Consider the following 25679-nt stretch of genomic DNA (forward strand, 5'->3'; position numbering starts at 1 on the left):
GCTCTTAGGCTTACGCTCAAAGGCTGCTATACTAAGCCTACTAATGATAATAACCACTTATTATTATAATTTGAGTCATTTAGCAGACGCTCTTATCCAGAGCGACATACATTTTTTAAATTTATTTTTCATACTGGCCCCCCGTGGGAATTGAACCCACAACCCTGGCGTTGCAAGTGCCATGCTCTACCAATTGAGCTACATGGGACTCCATAATGATGATGATCATCATAATAATATCGAGATCAAGAAAAATATTATAAATTAGATTTTTCTGACAATTTGGAACAGTGTTAACAACAGTAAATAAGTTATAAATAATACCAAAGAGGCTGTTCTAGCAGACAAAAAGTGTATCACTTTTATTACAGTATAGCAAAGATTGAAACAGCCGAATTTGTGAAGTTGTTTATCCGACATGTTGTGGTTGCATGAGGCTTGGTGCCCCTCAACCATCCAAGACAACCAACAAAATGAAGAAAAGAGAAAAAAGACAAAGGAAAACAGAAAACAACCATGCAAAAAGCAAAATACATCAAGGGCAACAATCATAACAGCAAGGCCAACTGAATATGTTTGAGTGCATGTATGGCACTATTTACGTGTGTGTGTGTGTGTGTGTGTGTGCCTTTGAATGAGAGTGTGTGTGTGTGTGTGTGTGTGTATATGCATGTGTACAAACACCTGCGCGGCATCAACCTCAGTCAAACAGGCATTAGCTGGAACACTGCCCCTCAGTGTCATTCAAACTTAATTTTTGTTTTGTTTTAGCACGTCTTAGTGATGACTGTTCGACTAAAGAATTCTCGGTCGACCAACAGCCTATTGACCAAACAATCGACCAGTCGACTAAATGGGGTCAGCTCAACATGGCCACATCTGAAATCAGGCTACGTGATGGGACTTTGATAAATGCAGAAAGTCGACCAATCAAAATAAACGTTTTATCACAGTGACCATGTTATTTTTATGAAGCATATTTGATTCTGAGTTCGGACATAAAGTTTGTATGCGAAAACTATTTCTAAGATGCATACTGCCAGTTTTTCCAAAATCACTTCACTCGTTCAAAAGAAGGAAGTTTGCGCTGCTCATGCTAGCACATGCGCAGATCAATTACCCATCTATAACTCTGATTATGACCTTTGTATCCTAATATTTTGAAAAATTGCTCAGAAAACCAGGTGTTTTAATCACTGTATGCTTACTTCGAGTATGACTGTACGCCGATTTTAAGATAAGCAGAGTAACGTGTTTACATGACTAATGCCATGCTCTGCCTACTGCCATAATCAGTTTAATAATCCACATAACATACAACACACGATACAACATTCCTATTCAATGATAATTCACCAATTTACAGAATGATAAGTAGTTGGACAGAGCTTTGTGTCAAGTGAGCCTGGAGCTGTTTTTGTGTTTATAGGGAAGGAGTGGGAGTTGTGCAGCTGAGCTCACTCTCGCTCTCTGCTCTCCCTCCCTCTTTCTCCCTCCCTTCCTCGCTGTCTCTCCTTTGCTTTCCTCTCTTATGCAGCTGCTAGGAGACAGGGGCAGAATGAGCAAACAGGTTCTCCAACTAAACTCAGATGTATTCATTTCCCTTCCCAAATCCCCACCAGCTCACCCTCCATATTAGGGGGCTTTTTCCTACTCTGTTGAATTCATTCATTCTTGTTGTTTTAGGAACAGGCAATGTGACACAGACAGAGAAACCAAATCACACTGTTATTCTGCTATCACTGCTTTAATTCACATGCCTCTGAATCCTGTGACAGTTCCTCCTTATCTATTGCTCTATATATCACTTTCTCTCTCTTTCTCTGTCTTTGTCATCCTGTTGCTCTTGCTCGCTCTCACTCACTCACACTCACTCTTTCTCCCCTTAGTAAATGTCTACAATTTAGGGTTGTGTCTGGTAGCCATTAATGGGGTGTCTTGTTGGGCTGGCTGCTTCACATTCAGAGTGCGTCTCAGTCTGGGTCGTGTTTAACAGAGTTGTGGGTGGGTGGAACATTCTAGTTTGGGTCCTCTGCTCTTAGTGTAGGGTATTTAGGTATGTTAAGGTAATCTGAGGTCAACAATGTGTCATTCTAAAGGGAAATTAATCTGACTACTACCCTTCTAGACACTTCATGATAACATCCTATTGTACCTCATCTGGGCAGATGTGTAGTATGACTGGGACTATTAATTTAATGACTATACTGTGTTACTGTTATGAGCAGAGCTGGTATGTCACTACCATGTGACCTCCAGAGGAATGTGTTTGATGGTTGCTGATGATGACACTTTGTCTTTGTTGTCAGGGAGACAACGGAACAGGCTGGAGCCAATGGACACCATCTTTGTGAAGCAAGTGAAGGAGGGAGGTCCTGCCAACGAAGCTGGACTCTGCACAGGTAACTGATTAACAGCAACACACTGAAGTTGTACCTTCCTATGTTCTCTGTGGTTTCTGTCTTTATCAAAGCGAGGTGACGACATACAAGTAATTGTATTGGAGTAGCAATATATTAAAGCAATTTTGTGAGTTTTGGAACGAGAATATCAACATTACTGTATTCCCCTACGATACAGCAGGCCTACTATAGATATGGTGCAATATTGTACATAGTGTTGGTCCAATCCCATAGATCTGTAAATTATGATTTCAGTCCACCCTATGCTGAGTAATTTTCTCAGAGATATTCTCAGTAGTGTTCTCAGAGATATTCTCAGTAGTGTTCTCAGAGATATTCTCAGTAGTGTTCTCAGAGATATTCTCAGTAGTGTTCTCAGAGATATTCTCAGTAGTGTTCTCAGAGATATTCTCAGTAGTGTTCTCAGAGATATTCTCAGTAGTGTTCTCAGAGATATTCTCAGTAGTGTTCTCAGAGATATTCTCAGTAGTGTTCTCAGAGATTTTTCATTAGTTTTCTCTCTGTAGAGTTGGGTTAGAAGCTCCCTCAGGCACTCAATTATAGTAAACACACATCAGATGACTGATCAAAGCTGTTTCCTTTCCTCATTCCCCTCTGACTGTCAGCCTAGTAGGGAAGCTGCCTCTTACTGAGCTAAGGGCCTACTACCCTATAACTACCAGCACAGATTCCTCTCTTCAAATAAACACATACACCTGCCATTAACGCTGTGTCACTCACATATTACCAGTCTAACTTCTAACCCTCTCTCTCCTTCTAATCGTCAACAGGAGACAGGATAGTAAAGGTGAACGGAGCGAGTATCATTGGGAAAACCTACTCTCAGGTCATAGCCTTGATCCAAAACAGGTGAGGGCTCAAAATAAAAATACCTTATTGTTGTCAGTGACTGATTTCCTGCTTGTCTTTTGTTCTTGTTGTTGTTTACCTTTTTTGGCTTTGTGTTTCTGTTACAGTGATGCCTTTCTTGAACTCTGTGTTATGCCAAAAGATGAAGACATACTGCAGCTGGTACGTTTGTAAAGATCATTACTCCAGTGATTTAGGCTCAGCCTATATTTACCCACTATAAAACAGAAGTACTTCTGTCTGCGTCTCTTTCCACTTCTACATCATCAACTGAGTCGCTATTGTTGTGATCAAGCATTAGATCAGTGAAGCCGTTCTAGTTTCTCTGTGAAGGGTGTATGTGGGGAGACTAGTCCTGCTCCAGAAGGGAGAGGCAGGACCCTGATTTTTATTTTTATTTCACCTTTATTTAACCAGGTAAGCCAGTTGAGAACAAGTTCTCATTTACAACTGCGACCTGGCAGTTGAGAAACCCCCTCCCTTCAGAGTGCTCTATCTGGGCCTCGTAACCAAGCCACAACAGCCTGTCCTCTCCACTGACTGCTGCTGGGGCTCCAAGTGCTGCTACTGCTTCTCTGCTGCAGGGCTGACCTCATTCTGGGAGCTGGAAGGGTCCCTTTGAGAAATAAACACACACTCACACACACTTCATAAACACACACTCACTCCATAAACACACACTCACTCACACACACTTCATAAATAAACACGCCACACAAACGCACACGAAGTCTCGACTTTTGACATGGAGAAGAGTTTCATGTTAGTAGGTCTGAGGCAAGAGGATTGTTTCTACTCAGGGGAGAAATTATTTAGGATCTAAGCAGCTGGGTACTGGCATAAATGCGTATGTAAACTACAGCATGCTGCAGACTCCCTGCCGGTCTCTGTTTCTCACCCACTATGTCCTTAAGCAACAGGGATCAGCATCAGACATGCTCTCCAGAGCATGTGACAGGCAGGCCTCCAGGTTTGCTCTTTCACAGCCAATCACCCACAGCCAATCACCCACAGCCGATCACCCACAGCCAAACAGCCAGATTAGGAAACAGGTTTGAAACGTGTCAAAATTAGGGCTGTCAGAGTTGATTGTTACCTTTGTAAAAAAAATGTGTGCACTAATTTTTTTTCCTCTCGCAAATAATCACATTGTCTGAAAGCGTTTTCAGACACATTTGTCTGCTGCCTGATCAACACATTTTGCCATGGGCTGAGAGAAAATGTGCAGTTTTAAATTTCCTGCAATTATGATTTTTTATTTTTATTTTTTAGCGGCCATGATTTTGTAGAGGCGGTGCCCCGCTACTAAATGCATATAAGGGAAACACTGGCACTCGTAAAGTATTGACTATCTCTAAACTTTTGTTGTTCTCTCTCTCGCATGGGTGAGATCAAAATAATTGCTGCCTTCAAATATAGAACGTTTTGGAGAAAGGAAAGAATGTCAACACAGGTTCCACCCTCTGCGCTGCCCTAGCTGACCTGTCACACCTAGCCTATTGTCAACAGTATCACAAACTGTCCCCATCAGCTCAATGAATCAAACTCTCTATTGTCTAACTGCTGAGCCTATTAACACAGTGTTGGAATGTTTACCTTACCAAAGGCTCTGAGGCCTCTCATTGACACAAGCTCCCTGTTGCACAGAATAGCTAGAGAGCGGTTACAAAGGAATTGGCCATGGAGGCATTGCTGTGTAAAATCGGTGTCCGGTATAAATAGTTGAGCTTGATCGTTGCGCACCACCAGGGCTGAGCAGAGGCTAAATCAAATCAAATCACATTTTATTGGGCACATACACGTGTTTAACAGCTGTTATTGCGGGTGTAGCGAAATGCTTGTGCTTCTAGCTCCGACAGACAAGTAATATCTAACAATTTCAAAACGAATACCCAATACACACATTTAAGTAAGGAATTGATTAAGAATATATACATATGGTCAAGCGATTTTAGAGTGGAATGGACTAAAATACAGTAGAATAGTATAGAATACAGTATAGACATATGAGATGAGTAATGCAGATATGTAAACATTATTAAAGTGACTAAGATACCGTAGAATAGTATAGAATACAGTATAGACATATGAGATGAGTAATGCAAGATATGTAAACATTATAAAAGTGGCTAGTGTTCCATTTCTTAAAGTGGCCATTGATTTCTAGTCTGTCTATAGGCAGCAGCATCTAATGTGCTAGTGGTCGCTGTTTTTCAGTCTCTCGGTCCCAGCTTTGATGCACCTGTACTGACCTCGCCTTCTGGATGATAGCGGGGTGAACAGGCAGTGGCTCGGGTGGTTGATGTCCTTGATGATCTTTTTGGCCTTCCTGTAACATCGGGTGCTGTTGGTGTCCTGGAAGGCGGGTAGTTTGCCCCCGGTAATGGGTTGTGCAGACCGCACCACCCTCTGGAGAGCCTTGCGGTTGCGGGTGGTGCGGTTGCCGTACCAGGCGGTGATACAGCCCGACAGGATGCTCTCAATTGTGCATCTGTAAAAGTTTGAGGGTTTTAGGTGCCAAGCCTAATTTCTTTAGCCTCCTGAGGTTGAAGAGGCTCTGTTGCGCTTTCTTCACCACACTGTCTGTGTGGGTGGTCCATTTCAGTTTGTCAGTGATGTGTACGCCAAGGAACTTGAAGCTTTCCACCTTCTCCACTGCGGTCCCCCATCGATGTGGATAGGGGGGTGCACCCTCTGCTCTTTCCTGAAGTCCACGATCATCTCCTTTGTTTTGTTGACTTTGAGTGAGAGGTTATTTTCCTGGCACCACACTCCAGAGCCCTCACCACCTCCCTGTAGGGTGTCTCGTCATTGTTGGTAATCAAGCCTACTACTGTTGTGTCGTCTGCAGACTTGATGATTGAGTGGGCTGAGCACGCACCCTTGTGGGGCCCCAGTGTTGAGGATCAGCAAAGTGGAGGAGTTGTTTCCTACTTTCACCACCTGGGGGTGGCCCGTCAGGAAGTCCAGGACCCAGTTGCACAAGGCAGGGTTCAGACCCAGGGCCTCAAGCTTGATGATGAGCTTGGTGGGTACTATGGTGTTGAATGCTGAGCTATAGTCAATTAACAGCATTCTTACATACAGTGGGGAGAACAAGTATTTGATACACTGCCGATTTTGCAGGTTTTCCTACTTACAAAGCATGTAGAGGTCTGTAATTTTTATCATAGGTACACTTCAACTGTGAGAGACGGAATCTAAAACAAAAATCCCAGAAAATCACATTGTATGATTTTTAAGTAATTCATTTGCGTTTTATTGCATGACATAAGTATTTGATACATCAGAAAAGCAGAACTTAATATTTGGTACAGAAACCTTTGTTTGCAATTACAGAGATCATACGTTTCCTGTAGGTCTTGACCAGGTTTGCACACACTGCAGCAGGGATTTTGGCCCTTCTCTAGATCCTTCAGGTTTCGGGGCTGTCGCTGGGCAATACGGACTTTCAGCTCCCTCCAAAGTTTTTCTATTGGGTTCAGGTCTGGAGACTGGCTAGGCCACTCCAGGACCTTGAGATGCTTCTTACGGAGCCACTCCTTAGTTGCCCTGGCTGTGTGTTTCGGGTCGTTGTCATGCTGGAAGAACCAGCCACGACCCATCTTCAATGCTCTTACTGAGGGAAGGAGGTTGTTGGCCAAGATCTCGCGATACATGGCCCCTTCGATCCTCCCCTCAATACGGTGCAGTCGTCCTGTCCCCTTTGCAGAAAGCATCCCCAAAGAATGATGTTTGCGCCTCCATGTTTCACGGTTGGGATGGTGTTCTTGGGGTTGTACTCATCCTTCTTCTTCCTCCAAACACGGCGAGTGGAGTTTAGACCAAAAAGCTCTATTTTTGTCTCATCAGACCACATGACCTTCTCCCATTCCTCCTCTGGATCATCCAGATGGTCATTGGCAAACTTCAGACGGGCCTGGACATGCGCTGGCTTGAGCAGGGGGACCTTGCGTGCGCTGCAGGATTTTAATCCATGACGGCGTAGTGTGTTACTAATGGTTTTCTTTGAGACTGTGGTCCCAGCTCTCTTCAGGTCATTGACCAGGTCCTGCCGTGTAGTTCTGGGCTGATCCCTCACCTTCCTCATGATCATTGATTCCCCACGGGGTGAGATCTTGCATGGAGCCCCAGACCGAGGGTGATTGACCGTCATCTTGAACTTCTTCCATTTTCTAATAATTGCGCCTTCTCACCAAGCTGCTTGCCTATTGTCCTGTAGCCCATCCCAGCCTTGTGCAGGTCTACAATTTTATCCCTGATGTCCTTACACAGCTCTCTGGTCTTGGCCATTGTGGAGAGGTTGGAGTCTGTTTGATTGAGTGTGTGGACAGGTGTCTTTTATACAGGTAACAAGTTCAAACAGGTGCAGTTAATACAGGTAATGAGTGGAGAACAGGAGGGCTTCTTAAAGAAAAACGAACAGGTCTGTGAGAGCCGGAATTCTTACTGGATCGTAGGTGATCAAATACTTATGTCATGCAATAAAATGCAAATTCATTACTTAAAAATCATACAATGTGATTTTCTGGATTTTTGTTTTAGATTCCGTCTCTCACAGTTGAAGTGTACCTATGATAAAAATTACAGACCTCTACATGCTTTGTAAGTAGGAAAACCTGCAAAATCGGCAGTGTATCAAATACTTGTTCTCCCCACTGTAGGTATTCCTCTTGTCCAGATGGGATAGGGCAGTGTTCAGTGTGATGGCGATTGCATCGTCTGTGGATCTATTGGGGCAGTAAGCAAATTGAAGTGGGTCTAGGGTGGCAGGTAAGGTAGAGGTGATATGATCCTTGACTAGTCTCTCAAAGCACTTCATGATGACAGAGGTGAGTGCTATGGGGCGATAGTCGTTTAGTTCAGTTACCTTTGCTCTCTTGGGTACAGGAACAATGGTGGCCCCCTTGAAGCATGTGGGGACAGCAGACTGGGATAGGGAGAGATTGAATATGTCCGTAAACACACGAGCCAGCTGGTCTGCGCATGCTCTGAGGACGCGGCTAGGGATGCCGTCTGGGCCGGCAGCCTTGCGAGGGTTAACACGCTTAAATGTTTTACTGACTTCAGCCACGGAGAAGGAGAGCCCACAGTCCTTGGGAGCGGGCCGCGTCGTTGGCACAGTGTTATCCTCAATGCGGGCGAAGAAGGTTTTTAGTTGTCCGGAAGCAAGACGTCGGTCTCGGCGACGTGGCTGGTTTTCCTTTTGTAGTCTGTGATTGTCTGTAGACCCTGCCTCATACTTCTTGTGTCTGAGCCGTTGAATTGCGACTCCACTTTGTCTGTATACTGACATTTTGCTTGTTTGATTGCCTTGCGGAGTGAATAACTACACTTTGTATTCTGCCATATTCCTAGTCACCTTGCCATGGTTAAATGCGGTGGTTCGCGCTTTCAGTTTCACGTGAATGCTACCATCTATCCACGGTTTCTGGTTAGGGTAGGTCTTAATAGTCACAATGGGTACGACATATCCAATGCACTTCCTGATATACTCAGTTACGGTATCGGTGTATTCGTCTAAATTATTTTTGCACGTTACCCAGAGCATATCCCAGTCCGCGTGATCAAAATAATCCTGAAGCGTGGATTCCGATTGGTCAAACCATCGTTGAATAGTCCTTAGCACAGGTACTTCCTGTTTGAGTTTCTGACTATAGGAGGGGAGAAGCAAAATGGAGTCGTGGTCAGATTTGCTGAAAGGAGGGGGGGGGGGAGGGCCCTGTAAGCATTGCGAAAGTTTGAATAACAGTGGTCCAGAGTTTTAGCAGCGCGAGTACTACAGTCAATATGTTGATAGAACTTCGGCAGCCTAGTCCTCAAATTTGCTTTGTTAAAATCCCCAGCTACAATAAATGCAGCCTCAGGATATGTGGTTTCCAGTTTGCATAAAGTCCAGTGAAGTTCTTTGAGGGCCGTCGTGGTATCGGCTTGAGGGGGGATATACACGGCTGTAACAATAACCGAAGAGAATTATCTTGGGAGATAATACGGTCGGCATTTGATTGAGGTATTCTAGGTCGGGTGAACAAATGGACTTGAGTTCCTGTATGTTACTACAATTACACCACAAGTCGTTAATCTTGAAACACACACCTCCGCCCTTCTGCTTCCCGGAGAGAGATTTATTCCTGGCTGCGCGATAAACTGAGAATCCCTCTGGCTGGACCGATTCCGACAGAGTATCCCGAGAGAGCCATGTTTCTGTGAAACAAAGTATGTTACACGCCCTGATGTCTCTCTGGATAGAAATCCTTGCCCTGAGGTCATCAACTTTGCTATCCAAAGACTGAACATTAGCGAGTAATATACTCGGAAGCGGTGGGTGGTGTACGCTCCTAAGTCGAACCAGCAGGCTGCCTCTCCTCCGCCGGCGATGTTTTGGGTTGGCCTCTGAAATCAGTTAAATTGCTCTGGGGAGAGTGAACAAAGGATCTGCTTCGGTCGTATTCCTGGTTGTAATGCTGGTAGTTCTGGTGAGTTACTACCGCTCTGATATCCAATAGTTCTTCCCGGCTGTATGTAATGACACAAAATATTTCCTGAGCTAATAAAGGAAAAAATAATACATAAAAAAACAAAATACCGGTACTGCAAAGATTCCTAAGAACTAGTCGCGAGGCCGCCATCTCCGTCGGCGCCATCTAGCTTGCCTTCTGCTGACAGGCAGAGATGGGCTGATGTCAAATTGAGCTCAATTGATGCCGGAATAGCAGGAAAATGCAGTTTGTAGGATGCATTCTCAAATTTGCACAGCTGAAACTGAGGAAAACGATATCTACTGAGATTGTTGGAATTTAGTGCTCTTGGCAGCCAGTTCATTCTCTCCTCTTGACCTCCCTTCCCCTCCATCTCTTTCTCCATATCTCACTCTCTCTCCCCCACAGACTAGTCTTGCATGTCTCTGTAGTTCTGTAGCTGTGAATTGAGTGCAGTTGCAGGAAGCCCACATGACGTTACCGCCTAAGAAAGTAACGTGGGTGTGCCTTCACTCTCATCATTAACTTTTCATGCGCACTAGCTACTGGCAACTGGAGGTGCCTGGTAAGCATTCTGCTGCAGGTTCAGTAGGAAGGTGAACTCAGTTCTTTGGCTGCTACATATCCGTGCGTAATGAGCATATGTGTACAAGTACTCGCGCAGTAGTATTGTCATTAAATAAACACTGGAATCTCATCTTAAGAGCCTTCATTGTCTCCCTTACTCCTCAAGTCTCACTGTTGGCTTGCCAAGTCACAGCTGACACCATCTAGGAATGAGGGGGGGTTGGATCATACACTGTGTAAACTGGCCTGTTAAGATATTTCACAGAAGGCCTGAATTAAAACAAAGCAAGCTTCAGTGCCTGAGACCCTCAAGCTGGCATGCATCATCATAGAAAAGCAGAGTCTGTAAACATCCACCTATTCCCTATGCTTCCTCTCTCTACCCTCCTCTTTCCTTCTCTCCCTTCCCATTGGCTCAGCCACCTCCCCCTCCCTTCTCTTTTTCCATCCCCCGCTTCTCTTCTCTCTCTCCCTCTCTCCTCCCCTTCCCTGAGCTGTGTGTTGCACATCTGTTGCGTTAGCTAGCTGCCGCTGGTCCACAGTTCTAGGATAGCGGGGCGTATGAAAAGGCTAGCCACTGCTGAGGCAGAGAATCGAGCTACCGATGCAGCTGTCCAGACAGGGGCTGTCAGCCCGGGCTGGAGGCTTAACATCGCGGTTCGCTGGGTGACTGATGTTATTAACTAGAGGAGGAGGAGAGCGACTCTGGTACACACACAGGAAACAAGCTACATCGTTACATGTCAACAGCAGTAACATCAGTGGCTTAGCATGAGAGAGACGCTGAGTGAGGGAAGGGCATGAAGCAATAGATCATCAAACCAGCTGTAGTCAGCTGACAGCCGCTTAGTTGTGAACAGGTTGATGCTGCTGAGAAGGAGGGAGAGCAGGAGAGAGGGAGCAGAAGGGGAGGGGAAGCAGTACCATCTGAGCTGAATGTGTACTCAAGCAGCTGCTTCCGTCATGTGAGCCATACCAGATAGAGGGGGAGAGGATAGAGAGTGGAGGCAGCAGCTCATCCAGTAAGTGCTGTAACCTGACTGCTGCAGTCAGATGGAGGGAGCAACAGCGAGATGGAGAGCTCAGTGTTGTCGGAGGCAGCAGGCTACCGCTTCTCCTGCCTCCTACACCTCGCCCAGGACAGACTGGCACACGCAGCTGGCATCGCTGATATGACAGTCCTGCCACTGCCAACGTCCGCTCCCCGTTTTCGCTTTCCCTCGATGCGGCTGTAGCTCTGATGGATTTTTAGAGCTTTGACTCCAGAGTCCTGGCATCAGTGATCAAGACTAACACGTCGATCTGTTCTCTTTTCTTTTTTATAGTGTGTGATTTGCTCTGCCGCTAGCCTTTTCCCTCTTCTTCTTCTTCTCCTCCTCCTCTCCTCCCTTCACCTCCTCCTCTCACTGCTCTCGTTTTCTCTCCTGCTGTAACGGCAGCCTTTTTCACGGAAGACCACTGATCTGGTAAGCAAGCAGCAGCAGGGATGATGACAACCACTTGATGTTGACATGTTGATGTTGTGCTCCCCCATCAAATGTTTTCTTTGTGATGCATGTTGTCATGTTTTTGTTTGAGGATGGGTTGATGAGGTAATGTACTGTTCTCACATAGCTGCTTTGCTAGCTTGTAGTGTCATTCATTCGATTGCCATCTTAGTAGGCTAATTGTTGCTATGTAACCCTTAGCGACAGGCGGGTGGTGGTGATTCACCGTGCCCGCAGTACCAGTTAGATCAGATGGCAGACAGACAGCTGGTATCTTGGCTGGCACGATAATCAGTGGAGCCTGCCCCTTTCTAAACCAGCAAGCAACATCTATTCCAGGCTACGTCCGAAATGGCACCTTATTCCCTATTTAGTGCACTAGTTTTGGTCAAAATAAGTGCACTATATAGGGAATAGGTTGCTATGGCTTTGGTCAAAAGTAGTGCACTACATGGGGAATAGGGTGCCATTTTGGACGCAGACAGTGATAAAGGCAATTGACCCGTGAACTCTCCACTAGTGCCCTATTGGTGAAGGGAGGGTCTAGTGAATGCCTGTAGAACACTGATTGTGGATACAGTTGAGGCTTACGTAAGAATCGTAATACGACACCAGGTGCTGGGGTTTAAAGTCCACCCGATTCTGACGTGTCATTTTTTGTGCTTGCTAGTTGCAAGACAAACAGGAAAATAAATATGTAAGGGCGTTTGACAAATGGACGAAGGCTGCCATACGGAATCTACCATTGATGGAATCTGTGTGTGATCGTTGTCTGCTGGCGTGTCGCTGAAGGAGTGTTGAGGTAGCATTGCTGGAGTGTTGAAAAGCTGCCTGGGAATATGATAACAGAGGTTAAGTTTAGCGCGGTGAGGACAGTTGTGGGTTCTGGGCGTCTTCCGCCCCACTCTATCTCTGTGAGTCTCAGATCTCGCTCTAACAGTGCCAGTGCTGTAAGCCAGAAGGTGGGTAAACCAAACAGATAGGCTACATTCCTGTATATCACTGTTTGGTCTTGCATGCCAGTCTTGTCTTTTTCCTTCTTTCTTCCAACACATCTGTTGCTTCTTGTCCACTCTTTTCAATCACAGATCACCTGACTAACTATGCCCACTGGCTGGCTACTCAGTAGTCTTGGACAGAATAGGACTGTTTCCGTTTGCTCTTACATATATTGTGTAACAGAAATCAGTGGAAATTAAGTTCCTGGAAAACATTTCCAACATTGGATAATTTGCTTGTTGCGGCAGCACAGCATGCTCTCATTGCATAGTGAACAGTTAACAGTACCCAGATAACTAGCTATCTAAATACGGAGAGAGCAGATGAACACCAGTGACTCTCCTGACCTGCTAACCGCCGCCACACTCACACTACAACATGATGCTCCCTGCCTGCCAACCCGCACACACGGCAGCTATCATTACTAAACGTTCACTGCTACAGTTCTTTACCAGACGTATTAGAGATACAGTGTTGAATATTACACACATTGCTGATTCCATTTTGCTCCCTACCCCTTCCTGTTAGCCTTTGCTTTTCTATATTTTCAGATCTGAAGAGTAGATAGATAGAAGCAGTGTAGAGTAGAGCATCCACCATATTGCTTCCACCTTACAAATGCAAACTTTGAAGGGCTAGTGTCAAGGGGGGGGATTAGGGCTAAGGGAAAGGGTTAGGGCCAAGTGGAATGGTTAGGGGGAAGGGGAAGAAGGGGTAGGGAGCGATTTGGGACCAGTGGACAATGTTATTGTATCTGACCCTCTTCTCTCATCTTTCTCTCTCCAGGCCTACTCCCAGGATGCGTACCGCCGAAGCCGCGGTGCTTACAGTGGAAATGCCCATCACATCCCCGAGCCGCCCCCCATATGTTACCCTCGAGTAGACTGTAAGCTCCCGGGGATGGCCCAGACTACAGAGACCCCCTCCCCGGTCGGAGTGGGGGTACAGGGAGCATGCCGGGGGACAACACCACCCGACATGGGGTACCGTATGGAGATTCCTGTGCCCCCCTCCCCGCCTCCTGCACACCTGTACCCCAAATCACAGACCGTGGCGTGCATGCGCAACGACAGCGTGAGGACTGTGGTAGTTCCTCCAGAACTGGGCCGTGTAGGACCAGCACACAGAATAGACTATGGCCTGGTAGGGCCCCCTGGCCTCATCAGAGTGCGTCCTGGGTCTGTGTCCCACTACCCACTGCCACGGAAAACAGACATCTACCCCTCTGGGGCAAGCCTCCTCAATTACGGTGCCCCGCTACCCCACTACCCACCCAACTCTAACTCCCCCAACCCCGGCTCTCATCAAAACATAGACTGGCGGACGTACCAGACCTACAGGGAGTACATCGATAACAAGAGTATCCACGCCTACGGCAGCCGGACCATCCAGGAGAGACTAGAAAGCCTGCGAGCCACCAGCCAGAACACCTTCAACTCCTCCCACCACATCCCCCGGGGTGGCTGGGGCCCCAACCCTAAGGGTCTCCGGCGCAGGAGCACCTCCCATGACCGCGCCTACCATGGACACCCGCCCCCCTTCCACCACATGCCCCCCCGCAGCTCTTCCCAGGACCGTATGAGTATGGCGGAGCGGGGGGTCCACCCCAGGAACTGGCCTCCTCGTAGTGTGTCCCAGGATGGGTTAACGCACAAGGCCCGGGCCCGCTCCTCTGACTGTGACTATGTGGACCCTGTGGAGCTGGGCCGGCCTATGGTGGACAGACGGGGCTACGCTAGCAGGGTGGACCAGGGTACACGCCCCAGCAGGCAGAGCCTCTCCAAACAGGCTGTCCAGCACCGACCCCCTGCAGGGTACAGTAGGGACAGCCTCCGTGGACCACCAATGCCCAACCCTACTCTCTATGCTAAAGGACCAGAGCAGCTCCAGCACAAGCCTCACGGCGCTCCTAACATGCCCCAAGACAGATCCTCTCACCTAGGGAAGAGCATCAGCTTGGAGCCCTCCCCAACTGACCAAAGAGCTGGAGTCAAAGGTGTGAACCATGTGAGCCAGAGCAGGGGGCGGGCGGAGACCATGCAGCCGCCAGGGGAGGTGCCAGGGAGAGAGGTGGCAGTGGTAGTGGGCCATAGGTCCTCGTCCTTATCCGCTCCCCATCAGAGACAGCAGAGGCCTGGGATCCTCAAAACCTCCCACCACCACCCTCGCCCAGAACCCCAGGCCCAGGTGAACGGTCGCGGCCCCTCTGCCTCAGAGTCGGGCGTCGTCCTCAGGGAAAAGCCTCCTGGGTCGGGGAAGAACCCCAGCCCCCTGCGCCACCCTTCCTACATCCTGGCGGTAAACGAGGAGGACGGTTCGGAACCAGCAGCGGACGCAGTGTGCTGGCTACCCAACGATGCGCGGCGGGAGATGCACATACGGCGGCTGAACAAGAACCAGGAGAAGGACCAGACCTCCTACTCCTCCAGCAACCTGGAGGAGTCCCTCGACTCCATCCCCTTTATCGGTAAGAGACCAAACACTAACATCACAGCATTCTCTATTTGTTACGCTACTGTACTTCAAAAGTAGTACATTTTTATAGGGAATAGAGTAACATTTGGGACATATCCGATGACTCTGTCCCTTTCATCGGTAAGAGAGCTCTATAACCCCATGGCACTGTGCAGTCGCCATGGCAGCAGAAGCACCAGGCAGGTAGGCAGGGAAGAGAGTAGACTAGGGCCAGGAGCAGCAGCCGTTCATCAGTACAGATTAGGATGGAATGGGAAATTGCTGGGTAGAAATGACAAGTCATTAGATTTAGAAACATGGTTTTATAGCGTTTTTCATTTCATACTGGGCCCATGTTTACCACCTGATCAATCTCCTTGGCTAGATGTACAGTATGTTGTTAAGGAGCTTTGGTGGCAGGCAGGGAGAGGTTTTTTTTTCTGCCATTGAAGTCCTTGGGCGGGCCGCCTAAGCGTTTTTTTTTTCTCTGTTCGCCTAAGTCCAAACTGTAATAAAAAGTAATTTTAAAAAACGTGTATTTTATTATACTTTTTCAGGATGGAAGAAATTTATTTTTAAAATTTTTGTTTACATTTTATTTATGAATTTTCAGTTTTACAAACAGACTGATAATGACAGCAAACAATACATTGAGAATACCCCCATCCCCTCAACAGGACACAGAAAAACAAAATAATGACTGTGGGTTGCATGTTGTGTTGCCCATCATCACGTGAAAGATGTGCTACATTTACATTTTAGTCATTTAGCAGACGCTCTTATCCAGAGCGACTTACAGGAGCAATTAGGGTTAAGTGCCTTGCTCAAGGGCACATCGACAGATTTTTCACCTAGTCGGCTCGGGGATTAGAACCAGCGACCTTTCGGTTACTGGCACAACGCTCTTAACCACTAAGCTACCTGCCGCCTAACAAATGTATTAGATCTGCCAGAGATATCGTGGCAAACCCTTTCTATATGTAGCAAACTGGTGACTTCAGCTAACCAGGTTTTAAAAACAGGTACGGTCTCTTTAATCCAAATACTTCATTATTTATTTATTGGAGAGACCGAGGGGTAGGAGGAGTGTAATTTGCTACAGGAATAGTGTAGTCTGTGAATCACTTTGCATTGAATAAGTTGGTGTCGGGAGTTTATCGAGCACAAGTGAATATATTGAAGGCAATCAGCCCAACTGTCATCAGTAATCCCCATACCAAGGTCTCCTTCAAATGTTGTGTGGATACAGAGTAATATGCTGTAAAATGGTCTTCAAATCTGGAGATCAAACTCTTGAAGTCAGGGGCGAGGTTCATGAAAATATACAGTTCTGAAGATATCGGAAGAAGTTACACTACCAGTCAAAAGTTTGGACACCTACTTATTCAAGGGTTTTTCTTTATTTTTAAAATTTTTTACATTGTTGAATAATAGTGAAGACATCACAACTATGAAATAACACATACAGTGGGGAAAAAAAGTATTTAGTCAGCCACCAATTGTGCAAGTTCTCCCACTTAAAAAGATGAGAGAGGCCTGTAATTTTCATCATAGGTACATGTCAACTATGACAGACAAAATGAGGAAAAGAAATCCAGAAAATCACATTGTAGGATTTCTAATGAATTTATTTGCAAATTATGGTGGAAAATAAGTATTTGGTCAATAACAAAAGTTTCTCAATACTTTGTTATATACCCTTTGTTGGCAATGACACAGGTCAAACGTTTTCTGTAAGTCTTCACAAGGTTTTCACACACTGTTGCTGGTATTTTGGCCGATTCCTCCATGCAGATCTCCTCTAGAGCAGTGATGTTTTGGGGCTGTCGCTGGGCAACACGGACTTTCAACTCCCTCCAAAGATTTTCTATGGGGGTTGAGATCTGGAGACTGGCTAGGGCCTCTCCAGGACCTTGAAATGCTTCTTACGAAGCCACTCCTTCGTTGCCGGGCGGTGTGTTTGGGATCATTGTCATGCTGAAAGACCCAGCCACGTTTCATCTTCAATGCCCTTGCTGATGGAAGGAGGTTTTCACTCAAAATCTCACGATACATGGCCCCATTCATTCTTTCCTTTACACGGATCAGTCGTCCTGGTCCCTTTGCAGAAAAACAGCCCCAAAGCATGATGTTTCCACCCCCATGCTTCACAGTAGGTATGGTGTTCTTTGGATGCAACTCAGCATTCTTTGTCCTCCAAACACGACAAGTTGACTTTTTACCAAAAAGTTATATTTTGGTTTCATCTGACCATATGACATTCTCCCAATCCTCTTCTGGATCATCCAAATGCACTCTAGCAAACTTCAGACGGGCCTGGACATGTACTGGCTTAAGCAGGGGACACGTCTTGCACTGCAGGATTTGAGTCCCTGTAGGCGTAGTGTGTTACTGATGGTAGGCTTTGTTACTTTGGTCCCAGCTCTCTGCAGGTCATTCACTAGGTCCCCCCCCGCGTGTGGTTCTGGGATTTTTGCTCATCGTTCTTGTGATCATTTTGACCCCACGGGGTGAGATCTTGCGTGGAGCCCCCAGATCGAGGGAGATTATCAGTGGTCTTGTATGCCTTCCATTTCCTAATAATTGCTCCCACAGTTGATTTCTTTCAAACCAAGCTGCTTACCTATTGCAGATTCAGTCTTCCCAGCCTGGTGCAGGTCTACAATTTTGTTTCTGGTGTCCTTTGACAGCTCTTTGGTCTTGGCTATAGTGGTGTTTGGAGTGTGACTGTTTGAGGTTGTGGACAGGTGTCTTTTATACTGATAACAAGTTCAAACAGGTGCCATTAATACAGGTAACGAGTGGAGGACAGAGGAGCCTCTTAAAGAAGAAGTTACAGGTCTGTGAGAGCCAGAAATCTTGCTTGTTTGTAGGTGACCAAATACTTATTTTCCACCATAATTTGCAAATAAATTCATTAAAAATCCTACAATGTGATTTTCTGGATTCTTCTTTCTCAATTTGTCTGTCATAGTTGACGTGTACCTATGATGAAAATTACAGGCCTCTCTCATCTTTTTAAGTGGGAGAACTTGCACAATTGGTGGCTGACTAAATACTTTTTTTCCCCACTGTATGGAATCATGTAGTAACCAAAAAGGTGTTAAACAAATCAAAATATATTGTATATTTGAGATTCTTCAAATAGCCACCCTTTGCCTTGATGACAGCTTTGCACACTCTTGGCATTCTCTCAAGCAGCTTCACCTGCTTTTTCAACGGTCTTGAAGGAGTTCCCACATGCTGAGCACTTGTTGGCTGCTTTTCCTTCACTCTGCGGTCCGACTCATCCCAAACCATCTCAATTGGGTTGAGGTCGGGGGGTTGTGGAGGCCAGGTCATCCGATGCAGCACTCCATCACTCTCCTTCTTGGTCAAATAGCCCTTACACAGCCTGGAGGTGTGTTGGGTCATTGTCCTTTTGAAAAACAAGTGATAATCCCACTAAGCCCAAACCAGATGGGATGGTGTATTGCTGCAGAATGCTGTGGTAGCCATGCTGGTTAAGTGTGTCACAAGCAAAGCATCCCCACACCATAACACCTCCTCCTCCATGCTTTACGGTGGGAAAGGAGAGATCATCCGTTCACCCACACAGCGTCTCACAAAGACATGGCGGTTGGAACCAAAAATCTCAAATTTCGACTCCAGACCAAAGGACAGATTTCCCCCGTCTAATGTCCATTGCTAATGGTTCTTGACCCAAGCAAGTTTCTTCTTATTATTGGTGTCCTTTAGTAGTGCTTTCTTTGCAGCAATTCGACCATGAAGGCCTGATTCACACAGTCCCCTCTGAACAGTTGATGTTGAGATGTATGTTACTTGAACTCTGTGATGCATTTATTTGGGCTGCAATTTCTGAGGCTGGTAACTCTAATGAACGTATCCTCTGCAGCAGAGGTAACTCTGGGTATTCCTTTCCTGTGGCGGTCCTCAGGAGAGCCAGTTTCATCATAGCACTTGATGGTTTTTGCGACTGCACTTGAAGAAACTTTAAAAGTTCTTGAAATGTTCCGTATTGACTGACCTTCATGTCTTAAAGTAATGATGGACTGTCGTTTCTCTTTGCTTATTTGAGCTGTTCTTGCCATAATATGGACTTGGTCTTTTACCAAATAGGGCTATCTTCTGTATACCCCCCTACCTTGTCACAACACAACTGATTGGCTCAAACGCATTAAGAAGGAAAGAAATTCCACAAATTAACTTTTAACAAGGCATACCTGTTAATTGAAATGCATTCCAGGTGACAACCTCATGAAGCTGGTTGAGAGAATTCCAAGAGTGTGCAAAGCTGTCATCAAATCAAATCAAAATGTATTTGCCACATGCGCCGAATACAACAGGTGTAGACATTACAGGGAAATGCTTACTTACAAGCCCTTAACCAACAATGCATTTTTTATTTTTTTATTGTATTTTTAAAGAATAAAAGCAAATAACTAAAGAGCAGCAGTAAAATAACAGTAGGGAGGCTATATACAGGGGGGTACCGGTGCAGAGTCACTGTGTCATCTGAGGACCCATGCCAAATCTTTTCAGTCTCCTGAGGGGGAATAGGCTTTGTTGTGCCCTCTTCACGACTCTCTTGGTGTGTTTGGACCATGATAGTTCGTTGGTGATGTGGACACCAAGGAACTTGAAGCTCTCAACCTGTTCCACTACAGCTCTGTCGATGAGAATGGGGGCGCGCTCAGTCCTCTTTTTTTCCTGTAGTCCACAATCATCTCCTTTGTCTTGATCACATTGAGGGAGAGTTTGTTATCCTGGCACCACACCGCCAGCTCTCTGACCTCCTCCCTATAGGCTGTCTCATCGTTGTCGGTGATCAGGCCTACCACTGTTGTATCGTCAGCAAACTTAATGATGGTGTTGGAGTCGTGCCTGGCCATGCAGTCATGGGTGAACAGGGAGTACAGGAGGGGACTGAGCACGCACCCCTGAGGGGCCCCCGTGTTGAGGATCAGCGTGGCAGATGTGTTGTTACCTACCCTTACCACCTGGGGGCGGACCGTCAGGAAGCCCAGGATCCAGTTGCAGAGGGAGGTGTTTAGTCCCAGGATCCTTAGCTTATTGATGAGCTTTGAGGGCACTATGGTGTTGAACGCTGAGCTGTAGTCAATGAATAGCATTCTCACGTAGGTGTTCCTCTTGTCCGGGTGGGAAAGGGCAGTGTGGAGTGCAATAGAGATTGCATCATCTGTGGATCCTTTGGGGCGGTATGCCAGGGAAGACACTTGCCAGTTGGTCAGCACATGCTTGGAGTACACGTCCTGGTAATCCGTCTGGCCCTGCGGCCTTGTGAATGTTGACCTGCTTAAAAGTCTTACTCACATCGGCTACGGAGAGCGTGATGCTCTCATTCATGCTTCAGTGTTGCTTGCCTCGAAGCGAGCATAAAAGTGATTTAGCTCATCTGGTAGGCTTGTGTCACTGGGCAGCTCGTGGCTGTGCTTCCCTTTGTAGTCTGTAGTAGTTTTCAAGTCCTGCCACATCCGACGAGCGTCAGAGCCGGTGTAGTACGATTCAATCTTAGTCCGGTATTGACTCTTTGCCTGTTTGATGGTTCGTCGGAGGGCATAGCGGGATTTCTTATAAGCGTCCGGGTTAGAGTCCCGCTCCTTGAAAGCGGCAGCTCTACCCTTTAGCTCAGTGCGGATGTTGCCTGTAAACCATGGCTTCTGGTTGGGGTATGTACGTACGGTCACTGTGGGGACGATGTCATTGATGCACCTATTGATGAAGCCAGTGGTTGATGTGGTGTACTCCTCAATGCTATATTCCAGTCTGCTAGCAAAAAAGTCCTGTAGCTTAGCATCTGCGTCATCTGACCACTTCTTTATTAACCGAGTCACTGGTGCTTCCTGCTTTAGTTTTTGCTTATAAGCAGGAATCAGGAGGATAGAGTTATGGTCAGATTTGCCAAATGGAGGGTGAGGGAGAGCTCTGTATGTGTCTCTGTGTGTGGAGTAAAGGTTTGTCTAGAGTTTTTTTTTTTTCCTCTGGTTGCACATTTAACATGCTGGTAGAAATTAGGTAGAACGGATTTAAGTTTCCCTGCATTAAAGTCCCCGGCCACTAGGAGCGCTGCCTCTGGATGAGCGTTTTCCTGTTTACCTATGGCCTTATACATCTCATTGAGTGCAATCTTGATGCCAGCATCGGTTTGTGGTGGTAGATAGACAGCTACGAAAAATATAAATGAAAAGTCTCTTGGTAAATAGTGTGGTCTTCAGCTTATCATGAGATACTCTACCTCAGGCGAGCAAAACCTCAAGACTTCCTTAGTATTGGATTTTGTGCACCAGCTGTTGTTTACAAATATACACCGCCACCCCTTGTCTTACCGGAGTCAGCCGTTCTATCCTGCCGATGTTGCATATATCCCGTCAGCTGTATGTTGTCGTTCAGCCACGACTCTGTGAAACATAAGATATTACAGTTTTTAATGTCCTGTTGGTAGGATAATCGTAGGTTGTCCAATTTGTTTTCAAGTGATTGAAATAGGATTGATGGAAGAGGCAGTTTACTTGCTCGCCGTCGGATCCTTACAAGGCACCCCGACCTACGTCCATGATATCTCCGTCTCTTTCTCATGCGAATGACGGGGATTTGGGCCTTATCGTGTGTCTGAAGGATATCCTTCGCGTCCGACTGTTTGAAGAAAAATCTTCGTCCAATACGAGGTGAGTAATCGCTGTTCTGATATCCAGAAGCTCTTTTTGGTCATAAGAGACGGTGGCAGAAACATTATGTACAGAATAAATTACAAATAACGCGAAGAAACACACATAATAGTACAATTTGGTTAGAGGGCTGTAAAACGGCAGACATCTTCTCCGGTGCCATCAAGGCAAAGGGTGGCTACTTTGAAGAATCTCAAATATAAAATATATTTTGATTTGTTTAACACTTTTTTGGTTACTACATGATTCCAAATGTGTTATTTCATAGTTTTGATGTCTTCACTATTATTCTACAATGTAGAAAATAAAATAATATAAAGAAAAACCCTTGAATGAGTAGGTGTCCAAACTTTTGACTGGTACTGTAGATGCGGGGAGACTTCCCTCAACTGTGCGAATATGGCAAAAGTATTATTGATGTAAAGGTCTGCAATAGTATTAATGCTCTTTCTCTTCCAGAATAAAAAAGTATTGTCAGTTAGTGAGGGGGGGGAACATGGTTATGGCAAATAGGTTTACAGGCAGAGGTCTCCGGGAGACCAAATGTTTTCCTTATTTGATAACACATTTTTCATAATTTTTTTGCATACAGTTATTGCCAGTAATACCTGTAAGGGATTTAGTTGATGAAAAGAGAACCGCTGGAAGAGAGGTGTTGTGTATATCTTGTTCAATAGCGAGCCATGAAGGGGTGGAGGGATCTACCATGCCAGGGTATGCATCCTGACAATAAACCAGTGCTCTAGCATTTGCTGCCAAATAATAATGCATAAAACGTGGCAGGCTCAGGCCCCCTAATTCTTTGGGCTTGATTATATGTTTTTTAGATATACGGTGTACATTGTATCCCCACACAAAAGGCAAGATGATAGAATCCAAGGATATGAAAAAAGCTTTAGTTACAAATATAGGCAGATTCTGAAAGCGGTAAAGGAATCTGGGGAGTGTAACCATTTTAATAGCGTCAACATGGCCTATCATAGATAGAGGCAACACTCTCCATATCTCAATGTTGCGCTTCAACTTCTCTATCATGTCAAGGTAGTTCAAGTTATAAATCAGTTTAGGGTCCTTGTGGATGACAACACCTAAATATTTAATTTTGTCTCCTGTGATTTTAAAAGGTATATGTTTAAGAAACTCTGGGTTTAAGTCGCATTTTAAGAGGCATGAATTCACTTTTATCCCAGTTTATGGTGTACCCAGAGAGTTCTCCAAATTATTCGATGAGCTCCAACAGCGGTGGGAGTGACTCTTTGGGGCGTGAGATGACCAAAATGATGTCTTCCGCGTAGAGCGAGATGCGGTGATCAACCTTGCCCATGTTTAGCTGAGCAATGACAGGATGGCTTCTGATACTAATAGCTAGGGGTTCCATAGCAATGGCGAATAGCAATGGACTCAAGGGGCACCCCTGTCGGCATGAACGTTGAAGTGAAAACGGAGGTGATTTATTGAAATTAGTGAGAACTGAAGCCATCGGGCACGCACATAGTATTTCAACCCAAGAGACAAAACTCTCGCCCAGACCAAACTAATTTATTACTGTCAGAATGTAGTTCCATTCCACTTGGTCAAATGCTTTTTGAGTGTCAAGTGCAAGAAGGGCAACTTTAGAATCACCTTTGTTTCCTTCCAGGTCAATAATGCGGGTTGTGTGGTCAGCCAGGGAGGTTTGCACTGATTATAAGGATGAGTCCAGATGATTAAATAGAGCGTTCATGTCCTCTTCCATTTTCTTGATAGCTGCTAATACGATAGTCGGTGAAGGCTCCGCGTCAGGGTTAGCAATGCTAGCCATTACGACCAGGCTAACGCATGCGTCGCCATCCTCGTCTTGTGCTATGGTTTGTTCAGACACGACGGTAGGGACTTTGCCGTCTTTCTTGCCAGTTGTTGTTGGATTAATTAGTTTCCCCTTGGCCGTGTTTCTCATAGGGTTGCTCTATGTAGCAGTTTGGTCAGGCAAAAGTAGAATTTAAATCAAATTTGAGGAGGAGGTAGTCGGAGAAGCGTCTACTCCATGTGGTGCTCACTAGCTCCCCCCCCCTCCCGAAAAAAACGCTTTTAGTGTACCAGATAAAGTATGTAGAAAAGATAATAGACCTGTGTATTTTTTTTTATAATATAATATTTTTGAACTAACAATCACCAAAATAAAAGCTAGGCAGTCGGGGAGAGTTTACCCTTCGCTAAGCCCCGCCCCAGAATTTTGTGCAACCAATTTCAGCGCTCCAATGGATAGCAACTGCCATCGAGTCCGACACCTCGGACAAGTTCACATTTGAAATGCATGAGGGCAGTGGGGAAAACAGTTTTCTTTAAATAATGAATTGTTTAAATGGCTAAATACTTTAAAAGTGCACCAGGGGTACTTGCTACTGTGATTACTGAAATGCAGAGCCTGTTGGTGGAGTATTGTTTTTAATCCGACATTATACATTTATTACATTGTTTGCTAGCTCAGCTGTTTAGCTAACTCTGTCTCATTGACCACCAAACGTTGCTAACGCTAGTTAGCTAGTTAACCACTTAATAAAACTTTTCTCCCATCTGCTGTCAACATCCGGATACGATTTGAGAGCACTAGTTGGCTCCAAACGTGGTTATAGCTTTGACTGCATGTTGATAGTTAATTTAGAGCCATTCAGTGGCTAACTACACTACAAACATAATTTTACCAGGTTCCTGTGAAACAATTGTAATGACAGTCTACCACAATATACCCAAGAGTTTCCTGATTAGCAAGGGGTAGTCTGTTTAATTTCATTGTGTATTAGAAACACAGTTTGAGATCATTGTGAGGAGATCTCGTCAGTGGTTGAATGGGGAATTGGGCTTCCCGGGAAAATGTTGTCAGAGGTTGCAAAAGTAAGTCAATGGAAAATAAAAAAAAAACATTTAATTTAGCAGTATATATTTTGTTATTATGTATGAGCAAAAGAACACAGCATTAGCCATGGCAAAATGCATAGAATTGCAGGAAATTAGCTTTATAACTGCAAAAATGTCTCTCAGCTCCATGGAGAAATGTGTAGAATTACAGGAAATTGGCTTATAAATTCACATTTCTCTACACTGCTAAGATGGGGGGTCTCTAACAATTTATTTGGTTTGACGCTTGGGCCGTTTGATTTATGCAAACGGTTTAAACTCTGGACTTCGGTATTTTACCTCCTGCGCCTGACTCTTTCTTTCACACCTCGTCACAGTGTAGCGAAATGCTTGTGTTCCTAGCTCCAACAGTTCAGTAGTATCTAACAATTCACACACATCTAAAAGTAAAATAATGGAAATATGAAATATATAAATATTAGATTGAGCAATGTTGGCGTGGCATTGACTAAAATACAGTAGAATAGAGTAAGTAAAGCAGTATGTAAACATTATTAAAGTGACTAGCGTTTCTTCATTAAAGTGGCCAGTGATTCCAAGTGTATAGGGCAGCAGCCTCTAAGGTGCAGGGTTGCGTAACCGGGTGGTAGCCGGCTAGTGATGGCTATTTAACAGTCTGATGGCCTTGAGATAGAAGCTGTTTTTCAGTCTCTCGGTCCCAGCTTTGATGCACCTGTACTCACCTCGTCTTTTGGATGATAGCGGGGTGAACAGGCCGTGGCTCGGGTGGTTGATGTCCTTGATGATCTTTTTGGCCTTCCTGTGACATCGGGTGCTGTAGGTGTCCTGAAGGGCAGGTAGTTTGCCCCCGGTGATGCGTTGGGCAGACCGCACCACCCT

At 45.5% G+C, this 25679-nt stretch overlaps 1 protein-coding gene across 2 annotated transcripts in view; it reads left to right on the forward strand.

Moving 5' to 3' along the window:
* LOC121535288 (rho GTPase-activating protein 21-like) overlaps window positions 1-25679 on the forward strand; it is a gene marked incomplete at its 5' end in the record, with an annotated part of 71576 nt that overhangs the window by 17807 nt on the left and 28090 nt on the right. For both annotated transcript variants that reach the window (XM_045205872.1, XM_041842189.2), the window contains 4 exon segments: window positions 2310-2402; window positions 3194-3272; window positions 3380-3434; window positions 13591-15271. In XM_045205872.1, coding sequence (XP_045061807.1) covers window positions 2310-2402; window positions 3194-3272; window positions 3380-3434; window positions 13591-15271 — 1908 coding nt within the window.

The sequence above is a fragment of the Coregonus clupeaformis genome, chromosome 21, assembly GCF_020615455.1.
Source record: "Coregonus clupeaformis isolate EN_2021a chromosome 21, ASM2061545v1, whole genome shotgun sequence".
Taxonomy (NCBI): domain Eukaryota; kingdom Metazoa; phylum Chordata; class Actinopteri; order Salmoniformes; family Salmonidae; genus Coregonus; species Coregonus clupeaformis.